The sequence below is a fragment of the Hypanus sabinus genome, unplaced genomic scaffold (genome assembly GCF_030144855.1).
Source record: "Hypanus sabinus isolate sHypSab1 unplaced genomic scaffold, sHypSab1.hap1 scaffold_105, whole genome shotgun sequence".
NCBI classification, from domain to species: Eukaryota; Metazoa; Chordata; class Chondrichthyes; order Myliobatiformes; family Dasyatidae; genus Hypanus; species Hypanus sabinus.
Window position 1 is genome coordinate 692725 of NW_026779103.1, and position 15016 is coordinate 707740.

General features: G+C 44.6%; 1 protein-coding gene across 1 annotated transcript in view; it reads right to left on the minus strand.

Annotated features, from left to right (window-relative positions):
• Positions 1–1129: 1129 nt before the first annotated feature.
• The window catches only part of LOC132386180 (zinc finger protein 214-like), a gene marked incomplete at its 3' end in the record, with an annotated part of 48298 nt that continues 34411 nt past the window's right edge, over positions 1130–15016 (minus strand). The window contains exons 4-5 of the mRNA XM_059958472.1: positions 7451–7621; positions 1130–2227 (exon numbers count right to left, since the gene is read on the minus strand). Of these exons, the coding sequence (XP_059814455.1) occupies positions 1130–1828 (699 nt within the window). The remainder of the gene's footprint in view (positions 2228–7450; positions 7622–15016) is intronic.

A 15016-nucleotide genomic window follows, 5' to 3' on the forward strand; every position in this document is an offset into this window, starting at 1 on the left:
ACCTCACCACAGGCATTATTTGTGTCATCAGTCAGACAATTGAATTATTATCTCTGTCAATTAGCTTCCAAATGTTGCTACTCTGTCATTCGTTGTCCGCCCCGTTGCTGGTTCCCTTCTCCTCATCATACGGTCTTAACCCGACCATCATCCAGAGCCCCAAACTCTGCCCTGTGCAGACCAGCCTCTGGTTTCTAACCCCACTTGGTTGAACTAATGGTTTCCCATTCTGCTTTCAGCCTTTACAGGACAGTGGTGTTTTCTAACAACCCTTTAGAAGCAGGGAAAATGACCCATAATGTGGAAATGAGCCCTGAATAAGGGGGTTAACTGCCAATGTCATTCCTCTTCACCCCAGAAATTGGAGGATTTCAAAGGACTGTCATAGAACTGAATCACTGGCAGGGTTCAACCAGCCTGAATTGACTCTACTGTACTCTAGCTGTGTTATAAATTCACTAAGTACTGGAGACAGAGTTTAAAATAGAACTAATTATTTGTCTCAGACCCACAATATTAAACTCCAGTCCTATTAAAGGTGAATGTGCAGCAGAAGAAACTCCTGCCATGCCCAGTGACCAGGGTACAGAACTGGGTGTGGGGAGCAGCAGCAATAATTGCAGAGTTCATCACCGACAGTCACTCTTGAAATTGCATTCCGCAACGGTGATGGGCAAATCTCCAGCATGAAGCTTACTAAAACTTTCTCCTCAGTGTGAACCCAGCAGTGTGTCACAAGGTTAGATTACTGAGTGAATCCCTTCCCACATTCACAGCAGGTGAACGGCCTCTTCACAGTGTGAACTCAATGATGCACATTTGGCGGAGATGTCTGAGAGAAATTCTTCCCAATGTCTGAGCAGGTGATCAGCCTCTACCCAGTGTGATCTCGCTGGTGTCTCTGTACATGAGTTGATCGGCGGGATCCCTTCCCACATTTACAGCAGGTGAATGGTCTCTCCCCAGTGTGAACTCGCTGGTGTGCCAATAAGGAAGATGACCGAGTGAATCCCTTCCCACATTCTGAGCAGCTGAACTGCCTCTCAGCATTGTGAACTGACTGATGTCTCAGTCGGTGAGATGAGCAAGTGAATCCTTTCCCACAGACTGAGCAGGTGAATGGCCTCTCCCCAATGTGAACTGACTGGTGTATCTTCAGTTGGGCTGAGCAAGTAAATCCCTTCCCACAGTCTGAGCAGGTGAACGGCCTCTCCCCAGTGTGAATTCGTCGGTGAGCCATTAGGTTTGATGACTGACTGAATCCCTTCCCACAGTCTGAGCAGGTGAATGGCCTCTCTCCAGTGTGAACTGTCTGGTGTCTCAGTAGGTGACATGCCAGAGAGAATCCCTTCCCACAGTGTGGGCAGCTGAATGGCCTCTCTCCAGTGTGAACTCGCTGGTGACTCTGTAGATTGGATGATCGAGAGAATCCCTTCCCACATTCTGAGCAGGTGAAAGGCTTCTCCCCGGTGTGAACTCGCTGGTGTCTTTGTAGGTAGGATGACTGACTGAATGTCTTCCCACAGATTGAGCAGGTGAATGGCCTCTCCCCAGTGTGAACTGTCTGGTGTATCTGTAGGTCAGATGATTGAATGAATCCCTTCTCACAGACTGAGCAGGTGAATGGCTTCTCTCCAGTGTGAACACTCTGGTGTCTCTTTAGGTGGGCTGACTGAGTGAATGCCTTCCCACAGTCTGAGCAGGTGAACGGCTTCTCCCCAGTGTGAATTCGCTGATGTAGCTTCAGTTGAGATGAAGAAGTGAATCCCTTCCCACAGTCCATGCAGGTGAACAGCTGCTCCCTGGTGTGAACTCGCTGGTGAGCCATTAGGTCAGATGACCAAGTGAATCTTTCCCTATAACTTCAGCGGCTGACCAGCCTCTGCCCAGTGTGAACTGACTGGTGTGTCCACAGGTGGGAAGACCTTCTGAATCCCTTCTCACACACAGAACAGGTGAATGGCCTTGCCCCAGTGTGAACTTGCTGATGTACCTTCAGTTGTGATGACCAACTGAATCCAATCCCACTGTCTGAGTGGGTTCTCCCATGTGTAAGATGATGGGCATGCCAGTCGGTCAGATGATTGAGCAAATCCCTCTCCACAGTCTGAGTAGGAAGGATGGTCGATTGAATCCCTTGCTCCACTCCTAAAATATCTGGACAGAGACAGCAAAACTGGTGTGTTGTGTTTGAATTCCCATAGACAAATTCCTTGTTGTTTTTAACCTGTAAAAAGATTTACAAAATCCATCAATGGGTATAGGTCAAAATTTCAGACGAGATCACTCGAATTGTCAAGGTGTAATCTGGCATCACACTGTTACAGTGAGGTTCTAACTGGGCACAGTGCTGGGTTCAGGAATGACCATCAAACTCTTTGATGCTCTTCCTGTCTCTGTAAGAATGGGACATTTCTGCCGTCTCCAATCTGTGACCTGGCTCAGTTTGACTCTCTCCATTGGTGTCATTCCCTGTTGCCACTGAGCTGTATGGCTGCCTGGCCCCACAGGAACTGAAACAGTCTCACACAAATAGTCTTTCTTGTCACGTAGATGGAATTTCTTTGATGTACTGTTAATTTAAACGGCCACAGTTTTAATGCCATGTGAATATCTCCCACTCAGCTGTACAGGATTGTTGGTCAGCACAGAATTCGAGTGAATGTTAGTATTATTTCAGGCACTTGTCACAGTCATGGAAAAATACAATACAGACACAGGCCCTTTGGCCCATCTAGCTTATGTTGAACCATTGAAACAGTCTACTCCCGTAGCCCTACTATCCAGGTACTATACGAACCTCTTAAATGTTGAAATCAAGCACGCATGCACCACATGTGCTGACTACTCATTCCACACCCAGATGATCAACAGTGTCAAGATGTTTCCCCTCAAGTTTCCCTTAACGTTTCACCTTTCACACTTAACCCATGGCCTCTGGTTGTAGTCTCACCCCATCTGAATGGAAAAAGCAAACTGGCATTTACCCTATCTATGCCCTTCTTTCACTAACAAATCTCCACTCAATCTTCTATATTCCAAGAAATAATGTCCTGACCTGTTCAGCCTCTCCTTGTAACCCAAGTGCTCCAGACCTGGCAACATCCTTGTGAATTTTCTCTGAACTCTCGGAACCTCTTTTACATCTTTCATGTAGGCAGGTGACCAAAACCGCACACAATACTCCAAATTAGGCCTCACCAATGTCTTGTACAAAGTCAACATAACGTCCATCTCCTGTACTCAGTACGTCGGTTTATGAAGGCCAATGTGACGAAATCTTTCATTCTGTCCCTATCGATCTGTGACACTACTTTCAGTGAAATATAGACCTGTATTCCCAAATCCCTTTCTTCTACAACACTCCTCAGTGCCCGACCAGTCACTGTGTCAGACCTACCCTGGTCTTTGCAGCTGGTCCAGTTCACAGTGCAGGCCATGACAGTCTTCCTCTCTGAACACTACACCACCAGACTTGGTGTCATCCACAAATTTGCTGATCCAGCTAACCACACCATCATCCAGATTACTGATATAGATGACAAACAACATCAGACTCAGCACTGATCCCTGTGGCACACCACTAATCACAGGCCTCCAGTCAGGGAGGCGACCATCTGCTACCACACTCTGGCTTCTCCCAAAGACAGTGTCTCGTCCAATTTACTATCTCATCTTGAATACTGAGTGACTGAACCTTGTTGACCCACCTCCCATGTGAGACTTTGTCAAGTGCCTTGCTAAAGTCCATGTAGACAACATCCGTTGCCTTGCCTTCATCCACTTTCCTGATAACTTCCTCGAGAGACTCTATAAGACTGGTTAGACATGACCTACCATGCACAAAGCCATGCTGCCTATCCTTAATTAATCCACATCTATCCAAATACTTATACATCTGTTTCCTGCACATACGTTCCAATAACTTTCCCACGACGGATGTCAAGGTCACCGATGTATAATTTCCTCGTTTATTATTAGAGCCTTTCTTGAGCAGCGGAACAACATTAGCAACAACATTGGGAACATCCAATCCTCCAGTACCTCACTTGTCACTGAGGATGTGCTTGAGCCCCGACAATTTCTGTACTTGGTTTCTGCAGGGTTCCAGGGAACAACCTGTCAGGTCCAGGGAATATATCCACACTATTTTGCCTTAAGACAGCAAACACCTCCACTTCTGTAATCTGTCCAGGGTCCGTGAAGTTAATGCTGCTTTGCCTCACTTCTATAGATGCTGTGTCCATCTCCTGAGTAAATATAGATGTAAATATAATATTTTAAATCTCCCCCATATATTTTGTCTCCTCATATTGATTACCATTCTGAACTTCAGGAGGATTCATTATTTTCCCTTGCAATCTTTTTGCTCTTAACATATTTGCACAATCCCTGAGGATTCTCCTTCACCTTGTCTGCTGGGGCAACCTCATGCCTTCTTTTATTTCTTTCATAAGTGTTCACTTGAATTTCCTGTACTTCATAAGTATCCCATTTGTTACTATTTGACTGTACCTGGTATGCAACTCCTTGTTATTGAACTGGGAGAGGAAAGCCAAAGGGGTGATAGAAGATTCATGAGTTTGGGGAACGAAACAAGAATGTGTCTGATATCCCACTGGTAATGCTTGCCAGTGCTGCACGGTGGGTGGGGTCTGTGAAACTAAAGTTGCAGGGGGAATGGGAGCCTGAATAACAGAACAGATAGTGGAGAGTTTGTGGAGACAGATGTTGTTCTGTCCTCAGACAAGGTCAGGAATGAAAAACGTTGAGCATGATGCAGTGAATATGCTCAGCCCTGTATATTTCAATACAAGGAGCAGCGTAGGAAAGGTGGATGTGTTCAGGGCATGGATCAACACCTGGAATTAAGACACTAGGATCTGGCAACTGTGGACTGGGACAGGCTGCTTTATGGCAAAGGTGTGCTTGGTCAGTGGGAGGCCTTCAAAGCGAAATTTTGAAAGTACAAAGTGGGTATGTGCTTCTCAGAATAAAAGGTAAAGATAGAAATTGTAGGGAACCTTGGATTTCAAGAGATATGGAGACCCTGGTGAAGCACAAAATGAAGTTGCATAACAGGGATAGGCAGGCAGGTTCTAATGGAGTATAAAAAATTCAAGAGGACACATAAGCAATAAATCAGGATGGCTAAAGAACAGCATGAGGTTGTTGTCGCAGAAAAGATGAAGGATAATCCTCAGGGCTTCCAGAGACAGATTAAGAGCAAAAGGATTGTAAGGCAGAAAGTTGGTCCTCTGGAAGACCGGAATGCAATCCATGTGTGGAACCAAAGCAGATGGGGGAGATGTTAAATATTTTTTCATCTCTATTTACTCAGGAGATGGACAAAGCGTCTAAGGGAGTGTGAAAAAGCGGCATTAAAATCGTGGACCCTGTACCAATTAAAGAAGAAAAGTTATTTTGCTGTTCAACATAGAGCATAGATGTCTACAGCATATTCCAGGCCATTCAGCCCACAATGTTGTGCCAACCATGTAACGTACTCTACAAACTGCGTAGAATTTCCCTAGTGCATAGTCCTCTATTTCTCTAAGCTCCATGTTCCTAACTAAGAAGCTGTTAAAAAAAAAAACCCTATTTTATCCGCCTTTACCACCGCTGCTAGCAGTACATTCCATGCATGCACCACTCTCGGTGTGAAAAACTTACCCGATATCCCCTCGGTACCCATTTCCAAGCACTTTAAAACTATGCCTCCTTGTGTTAGCTTTTTCAGCCCTGGGAAAAAGCCTCTGACTATCCACACGATCAATGCCCCTCATCATCTTATACACCTAAAAAGAGGCTCTAAACATAAAAAAAGGAAAATATTCTTTGCTTTGAAGATTTGTTAGAAGTACAGAAGTTAGTTTTTTTTTACACAGAGAGTGGTGAGTGTGTGGAATTGGCTGCCAGTGGCGGTGGTGGAGGCGGAAATGAAAGGGTCCTTTAAGAGAGTCCTGGATGGATACATGGAGCTCAGAAAATTAGAGGGCTATGGGTAAGCCTAGGTAATTCTAAGGTAAGGATATGTTTGGCCCGGCTTTGTGGGCCAAAAGGCATGTATCGTAATGTAGGTTTTCTATGTTTCAGTGTAGACAAAATATAAGGATATAGAACGGGTAAATTCAAGCAGGCTTTTCAAATGATGTTAAGTGTGACAACAACCAGAGGTTATGGGTAAGTGGGGAGGTGAAAATTTATGGGGAACATGTGGAAAATCTCTTCAATGAATTGGCCATGAGAGTGCAGAGTGAAATGCCAGCACAAGTGGTGCACGCCAGCTCGGATTCACCGTTTCAAAGAAGTTTGGAAGGGAGCCTAGATGGTAGGTGTTTGGAGGGCGATGGTCCCAGTGCAGGTAGATGCATTAGACAGCTTGAATGTACTTTCAGCATTGACTAGATGGGCAAATAGTCTGTTTCCATACTGAACTTCAACATGTTTCTATGACAGAGAAGCTGGCCGAACTTGTTTGGAAATTAGAGAGAGTGCAGAGGCGATTTACTAGGATGTTACCTGGGTTTCAGCAATTAAGTTACAGAGAAAGGTTGAACAAGTTAGGTCTCTATTCATTGGAGCGTAGAAGGTTGAGGGGGGATTTGATCGAGGTATTTAAAATTTTGAGAGGGATAGATAGAGTTGACGTGAACAGGCTGTTTCCATTGAGAGTAGGGGAGATTCAAACTAGAGGACATGATTTGAGAGTTAGGGGGCAGAAGTTTAAGGGAAACGCGAGGGGGTATTTCTTTACTCAAAGAGTGATAGCTGTGTGGAATGAGCTTCCTGTAGAAGTAGTAGAGGGCAGTTCAGTTGTGTCATTTAAGGTAAAATTGGATAGGTATATGGACAGGAAAGGAGTGGAGGGTTATCGGCTGAGTGCGGGTAGGTGGGACTAGGTGAGATTAACGATTCGGCACGGACTAGGACGGCCAAGATGGCCTGTTTCCGTGCTGTGATTGTTATATGGTTAAAATTTACTGGTCCTGATATATCCCGATTAACTGGAATCCACTGTACTGTTGAAATGTAGTCAGTTGTAACGTAGGGAACGAAAACAACCAGGGCAGATAATCTGTTAGTGATTTTGGTTGAGGAACAGAGATTGGTTTAGAAAGAGAGAAGGATTTCCCACTAGACAAAAGGTTATGGCATTTGTTACATTTGCCTGAAAAAGCAAGTATAGATTTAGTTTTGAAAGAGAGCACTTCTGGCATTATGGCGTTCTCCCCGTATCGCTCTGAAATGTCAGGATTGCTTAAGTGTCTGCTCAGGCAATTGAGATTCTAACATAGTGGCAAGGATAAGCCAAGCTGACACCTTTGGAACGCAATAATTTTTCTTACCCTCTGCGAACAGAACTATATAGACTTTTTACAATGTTTACATGATTCTTCAATACAGTTCAGGAAAATTATGTTTTACAGCCTATTGCATTGTTCCTTACAATTGTCCATCCACCTCCAGAGCCTCAAAATCCTGGAACCCTGAAGACAAGGTAGTCTTCTAAGCCTTGTTCTTGGCATATCATATAGTTGTGTGACACTGACAGCTGGTTGAATTCCTGCAAAGAACCAAAGTCAGGGTGTAACTCCAGCTCAGGGTCTTCAAAAGTACCCTGGAAGGGAAAAATAGAGATATTAAAGATAGAAATAGAGCTGTTTCTGAAGATGCCAGCAAAGGAGTCGCCATTAGGCACCTTCGTTCTCCTAAGCTCCTCCTCTACTAAGGATATCCCAACATCCATGAGACAGTATATATGATTGGCTACTGTTCAAAATTAAGGTCAGACATACACAGCAGGAGGTGATTGATTTGCTTGCCCTTTTAAGAGGGACGCAAGGTTTGTAACAGCAGTCTAGCCACTAAATCCTGTTTGAAGATACGCCTAGTTCAAGAGTATCCTAAAGGGCAACAAGAGAATGCTTTCAAGGTGTATGTTATGCTCAAAGACCAGAGCAACAGATCCTTAGCCTGGTCAGTGTTCACTGATCTGTTTGCTATCCATTGTGATTCTTCATCCTACATCTTGAACACCTGTAGTAGCCTAATGGAGAGATCAGCTAGAAGAGAGAGAGATTATCAGATTGAAGCATTGAATGGTGACATTACTCTTACACCTCCAACACTAATTCAGTGTAATGACATTCCAGACAGTCAGAAAGAAATACCAACGCCTGAGGCTGCTCTCTAGAACCTTAAGTGTTGTGCCAAACAGATCCCACCTGTAGATGATACAGGCCAAATCCCACTTTGCCTTGGTAGAGATATCCTCACAGCACACAAGGTCAGGAAGGATATCAGTGGTCATGGCAAAGCACCCTTTGCACAGAAGCTGAACCGAGGATGTGTTCTTGTTGGTGATATATGTTCAGGGAACGTACACAGGCCTACTGTTCACAGCTTTACAACAAACATTCTGGAAAATGATGGGGTGGTAAATTGGATTAGTAAATATGCAGATGATACTAAGGTAGGTGGCGTTGTGGATAATGAAGTAGGTTTTCAAAGCTTGCAGAGAGATTTAGGCCAGTTAAAAGAGTGGGCTGAATGATGGCTGATGGAGCTTAATGCTGATAAGTGTAAGGTGCTACATTTTGGTAGGAATAATCCAAATAGGACATACGTAGTAAATGGTAGGGCATTGAAGAATGCAGTAGAACAGAGTGATCTAGGAATAGTGGTGCCAAGTTCCCTGACGGTGGAATCGCATGTGGATAGGGTGGTGAAGAAAGCTTTTGGTATGCTGGCCTTTATAAATCAGAGCATTGAGTATAGGAAATGGGATGTAATGTTAAAATTGTACAAGGCATTGGTAAGGCCAAATTTGGAGTATTGTGTACAGTTCTGGTCACTGAATTATAGGAAAGATATCAACAAAACAGAGAGAGTACAGAGAAGCTTTACTAGAATGTTACCTGGGTTTCAGCACCTAAGTTACAGGGAAAGGCTGAACTAGTTAGGTCTTTATTCTTTGGAGCGTAGAAGGTTGAGGGGGGACTTGATAGAGGTATTTAAAATAATGGGGATATATTGAGTTGATGTGGATAGGCTTTTTCCAATGAGAGTATAGGAGATTCAAACAAGAGGACATGATTTGAGAGTTAGGGGGCAAAAGTTTAAGGGTAACACGAGGGGGAATTTCTTTACTCAGTGAGTGTGAAACGAGCTTCCAGTAGAAGTGGTAAAGGCAGGTTTGGTATTGTCATTTAAAGTAAAATTGGATAGGTATATGGACAGGAATGGAGGGTTATGGGCTGAGTGCGGGCCAGTGGGACTATGTGAGTGTTAGCATCGGCACGGACTAGAAGGGACGAGATGGCCTGTTTCCGTGCTGTAATTGTTATATGGTTATATATATGGAAGGGAAAAGGTAGGAGTGACAACGCAGCAGCAATGGCTGGAGTTTCTGGGAACAATTCAGGAGATGAGTGATCGATACATCCCAAAGAAATGGAAGCATTGGAAAGGCAGGAGGACGCAACCAAAGCTGAAATGAGCCAAAGCCAACATAAAAGCCAAAGAGAGAGCAAACAAAAGAGCAAAAACAATTGGGAAGCTTTGAGAAACCAACAGAAGACCGAAAAACAAGTCAGATGAGTTTAGGACATAGAATGATGATTAATGAGTCAGTCATTAAAGAGCCTTGGCAGCACCCAACAGTCTGAGGCATTTAGAGGAACAAAATATCTGGGGCTTCAATATCTCTTGAGAACCAAGGTTCCCTGCACCAGTTACCTTTCACCTTTTATTTTGACAGACACATACACACTCTACACCCTCAAAATTTCACTTCTGAAGGCTCCCACTTACCAAGTACTCCTTTGCCAGAAAGCAGCCTGTCCCAAACCACACTTGTCAGATCCTTTCTGATACCATCAAAATTGACCTTTCTGCAATTGAGAATCTCAACCCGTGATCCAGAACTCTCTTTTTCCTTATTTACTTTCAATTTCATGGCATTATGATCTCTAATTGCAGTCACCAGCCATGGATCATTTCCTAACAGCTTATTGCACACTTATACGTCAGGAATTCTAGGTAGTGATTAAGGCCACATTTGACAAACTCTACCCCATCTATTCATTTTACAGCATGGGAGTCCCAGTCAATATATGGAAAGTTAAAATCACTTACTAAATCTACCTTTGTTTCTTGGCATGGTCTGGGACCTCTCTACAAATTTGTTCCTCCAAATCGCTCAGACTGTTGGGTGCAACCAAGTCCCAATAATGGCTAGAATATCATAAATCCCTGTCTTCAGCTCATTTGGAATCTGGACTGAAGGAATGGAAACAGGCTAACCCCTATTGATATCAATGGATCTGGGGTTGAGAGGGTGAACAACTTTAAGTTCCATGGCACAAACGTCACCAAGGATCTCACATGGTCTGCATATACTGGCTGTGTTGTGAAAAAAAGCACAGTGCCTCTTTCACCTCAGATGGCTGAAGAAGTTTGGGATGGGGACACAAATCCTAAGGACTTTCTAAAGGAACACAATTCAGAGCATCCTGACTGGCTGCATCACTGCCTGGTATGAGAACTGTACTTCCCTTAATTGCAAGAACCTTTTACTGGTAAAGAGAAGAATTAATTAAATTAAATACCAGCAAATTCTGGAAGCAAACATCATACTGTCCGTAAAAAAGCCGAAGATGAAAAGAGAATGGCTTTTACAAAAAGATAATGATCCTAAACATAACTCAAAATCCACAATGAACTACCTCAAGAGGTGCAAGCTGAAGGTTTTGCCATGGTTCTCACATTCCCCTGACCTAAACATCATCGAGCATCTGTGGATAGACCTCAAAAGATCAGTGCATGCAAGACAGCTCAAGATTCCACAGAACTAGAATCCTTTTGCAAAGGAAGAATGGGCGAAAATCCCTCAAACAAGAATTGAAAGACTGTTAGCTGGCTACAAAAAGCATTTAGAAGCGGTGACACTTGCCAAAGGGGGTGTTACTAAATACTGACCATGCAGGGTGCCCAAACCTTTGCTTTGGGCCCTTTGCCTTTTTTGTTATTTTGAAACTGTAAAAGAAGGAAATGAAAAAGCTTTCTTGCTTAAAATATTAAAGAAATGTGTCACCATTTTTGGAAATCAGTTCAAATTTTACTCGTTTAACTACTCACAGTAACAGAAATTTTGACCAGGGGTGCCCAAACTTTTGCATGCCAGTGTAATTGAGCAGGCCACTTTTGAAGCGGCCGTCTCCGCCCAGAAGGCTGAGCTGTTCCTACAACTCATAATACCACGATGACTGTTGTGAAAATATTGCTAAATAACTCCACACTATGGACTTCCAGAAGTGATAAGCTAGGACAATGGGCCAAAATAAATGAGGAAATCTGTAAAGAACTTGCTATAAAACAGCAGTTCCACTGCACCCATCATCTGAACGCAGCGGCATAGTGGAACGAGCCAATGGTACTTTGAAAGGTAAGTTGGCAAAACCTACACAAGAAACTGGATTGACCTGATTGAAGGTTTTACCCTTAGTCCTATTCCATATGAGAATCACGCTATCAAGTTAGACAGGGCTATCAACGGCAGAAATCATCAATGGGAAGCCCATGAGAACCCCATGGGGACCCCGACCTTGTCTGCCGCTCCTCCCTGAGCGCTTACCTGCAACATTGGATATGCATACCTTGGGGGAGGAGATGGGAAAATATTTATGGAAAGTAACTAACACTCTCCAAAGCTTGCATTCACAGGTACGACAGGCCTATCGAGACGACGAAACCCCAACTAAAGGTGACTTCTCCACCATCCAGCCTAGAGATTTTGTTCTGCTCAAGAACTGGGATGATAAGAAGTTGGGACCGAGGTGGAGAGGACTGTACCAAGTGCTACTGACAACACCTCCTGCAGTGATGGTGGAAGGGCAGCTCCGGTGGATACATCGAACGGACTGTAAACACGTTACTGGCGGAACTGATAAGACTGAATGATGTACTGGTTAATGCTGATTTTAATGACCCTAAGGGAACTTGCCCCTGTCTTGGGAGGCCCCCAGTTTAACAGTTTCCTGTCCCTCTACCACACCTACGCTAAGCACGTAGAGCGGGGAGCATGTTGGTTATGTGATGAAATTCCCCAACAGGGTCAGACTATGATCCCCATGTCAGTGGTGCCCTGAATACTAGCGAAGTAAATTCAGATCTGGAGTTTTCTGATAGCCGTAAAGGTAGCATTGTCAATGGCACCATATCCAGGTCTGGAAGTTGAGACTGGGGATGGTGTTGCTTTGAGGGTTGGAGTCGTAGATCTCCTCCACAAGACCCCTCCAAGCTATGGCCGGGGATAAGAGTTACATCTCCAGCAGTGGCTAGTACTACTTGTTGGTGTAATTAGAACGAGAGTGCACCCCATCAAGTGGGAAGTAGTAACTCCAAGAGTCAAGCTTATGATACCCTTGGACCACTAAATGGAGCTTATTGGGTTTGTGGAAATAGGGCCTACCCCTGGCTGCCGGGAGAAAGAACAGGGCAGCGGCATGGAACCACACCTTACCAGACGGGTTCTCGAGGGGGGACGAGAGTTGGAGTGGTTGTTGCTACTTGGCCGACTTTGTGCCACACTTGAGGATCCTGGCTCAGCCTCAGGATCACCCCCATTGGAATAGGCAATGAAGGGTTGCCTGTTAAATTTGGTGGAATGCTTTGAGAAATAATAAGCAGGGTGGCCAAAGGAGAATTGGTAGATATTGTGTACGTGGATTTTCAGACCTTTGACAAAGTGCCACATGAGGCTTCTTAACGAGCTCTGAGCCTGGTTGGGTGGCGATGAGGAAGGAGCTGATCTCGGGTTTGTGTAAATCGAAGGGCGGTTGCAGTGGGAAAGGGCCTGGACCGAGCCAGGCGGCTGCACCGTCTGGGCCGGGAATGTAGGATCAGTTCGTTGTGGTTCCCCAAGTTGTGAGAGTGGATGTCGGTGACGAGGATCTGTCTACATGGATGGGTGTGGGGTAAATGGTGGGAATGTTGTGGGGCTACTGACGGGGTGAGGGAGGTTGGGGACGTGGGTTATCGGACACAGTGTGACCCGGGAGGATGCGTTCTAGGGCAGATTTAGTTGTAAGCAAGGACGGATCTGGTCCATTGCATCAGACAACTTTCAGGAAACAACAAATCTCTCTTTATATTAATCACTGTCTAATTTTGCTGCTACCATTGTGTTTGTCACAGAGCCCAGAGTCTGGGAACAGCTCGATGGTAGGAAGCAGATGGTGATGATGGGAGCAAACACAAGGAAATCTGCAGTTGCTGGAAATTCAAACAACACACACAATATGCTGGTGGAACACAGCATGCCAGGCAGCATCTATAAGGGGAAGCACTGTCGACGTTTTGGGCCGAGACCCTTCGTCAGGACTAACTGAAAGGAAAGATACTAAGAGATTTGAAAGTAGTAGGGAGAATGCGAAATGATAGGAGTAGACCAGAGGGGGTGGGATAAAGCTAAGAGCTGGAAACATTATTGGCGAAAGTGATACGGAGCTGGAGAAGGGAGAGGGTAATGGGACGGGAGGCCGAGGGAGAAAGAAAGGGGGAGGGGGGAAGCACCAGTGGTCGACAGTGTTTCTCCTTATAGATGCTGTCTGGCCTGCTGTGCTGCGTTCCACCAGCATTTTGTGTGTGTTGGTGATGATGGGAGGCTGTTTATTGGAGTCAAGGCCCGTGCCTCCTGGAGCTCCCCAGGGTGACACCCATTGCTACTTGTCATCTATGTCAATAATCTGGTTGAGAATGTACAGGGTATGGGTAGTGAGTCTGCAGCAAGTAATTGCAAACAATTACCTCCTTTTGCAGGATAGTAAATATAAACACCCCTCTTTCCCTCCCCACACTCAGAACCGACCAAAAGCTACTTCAGAAGATACAAGTTCTTCAAATGAGCAAACACTGAGGGAATGTGAGTGACTTAAAAGAGCTCGGACACTGACAGTACATTATTGCAACTGGGTCTGAGAGACTTAACTGATACATTCATTCTCACCTCAACTATTCCCTACTTTACTTTGTACAGATACCATAAATTCCAGTGTATAAGCCGAGAATTAGGCCCCAAATTTTGGTCCTAAAATTAGGAGGTCGGCTGTTACAGAGGGTGCCAACTTTGGAAAAACGAATACAGGGAAGACAGGTCGGATTTATTGGTTGTTTTTGAGTCAAATTCATTCCACTCTCAATGCATGAATTCTTTGGTTTGTTTAAAATCACATCTAGTGGCTGGCGCACGGAGATCAAACCACTGGGGATGACTGCAATCTCTGTGTTTTCAGCTTTCAGTGCTGCTTTTGTCTCACCTGACAAGTGCGCTTTGAACACGTCCCAGACAAGTAGCGACTTTTCCTTCCCAAAACCTTCCGAATGTCAACGCCACACCTCTTTAACCCACTTTGTCCATCCAGCAGCGATTTTGAACGTAAACAACAACACCTCGCAGGAATTTTCTGAGTAATCTTTGTTTTTTGTCTCAAGATCGAGTCTATTCATAAATCGGGTGCACCAAATTCGCGTAGCTTTGAAATTTTCACTGACCTCATGGTGTTTTTCGTCCCATTGAACTCGTATCATTTCTCTGGTAACAATGTATCCGGATGATCGCTGGTGATTCACCCACTCTAAGACATTTTCTTCCAGTTCTGGCCACTGGCGTGTTTTCCCGTGGTTTGCACATTTCATCTTTGGCATTTCCCTCAGCGTGTCCTCTGCCTTTCTCCACTCTCTCACTCTCTCTCGTTTACACTAAACTTCTTAGCAGCTGCAGAATTATTTGTTCCTTTGGCAAAATCAACAACCTTCAGCTTGAAGCCAGCACCATATCGCACTCGTTTTAATCTTTTGTACATGGCGGTCGCAAACTCAATACTGAATACATGTACTGATCCCGCCACCCCGTGTTATGTTTTAACGAGATTACGATCGGTGCAAAATGGTTTTGTGGGGGTAATATTTCAGAGGCTTCTTCACCATTGGTGACCTAATCCAAAAGTTTCCT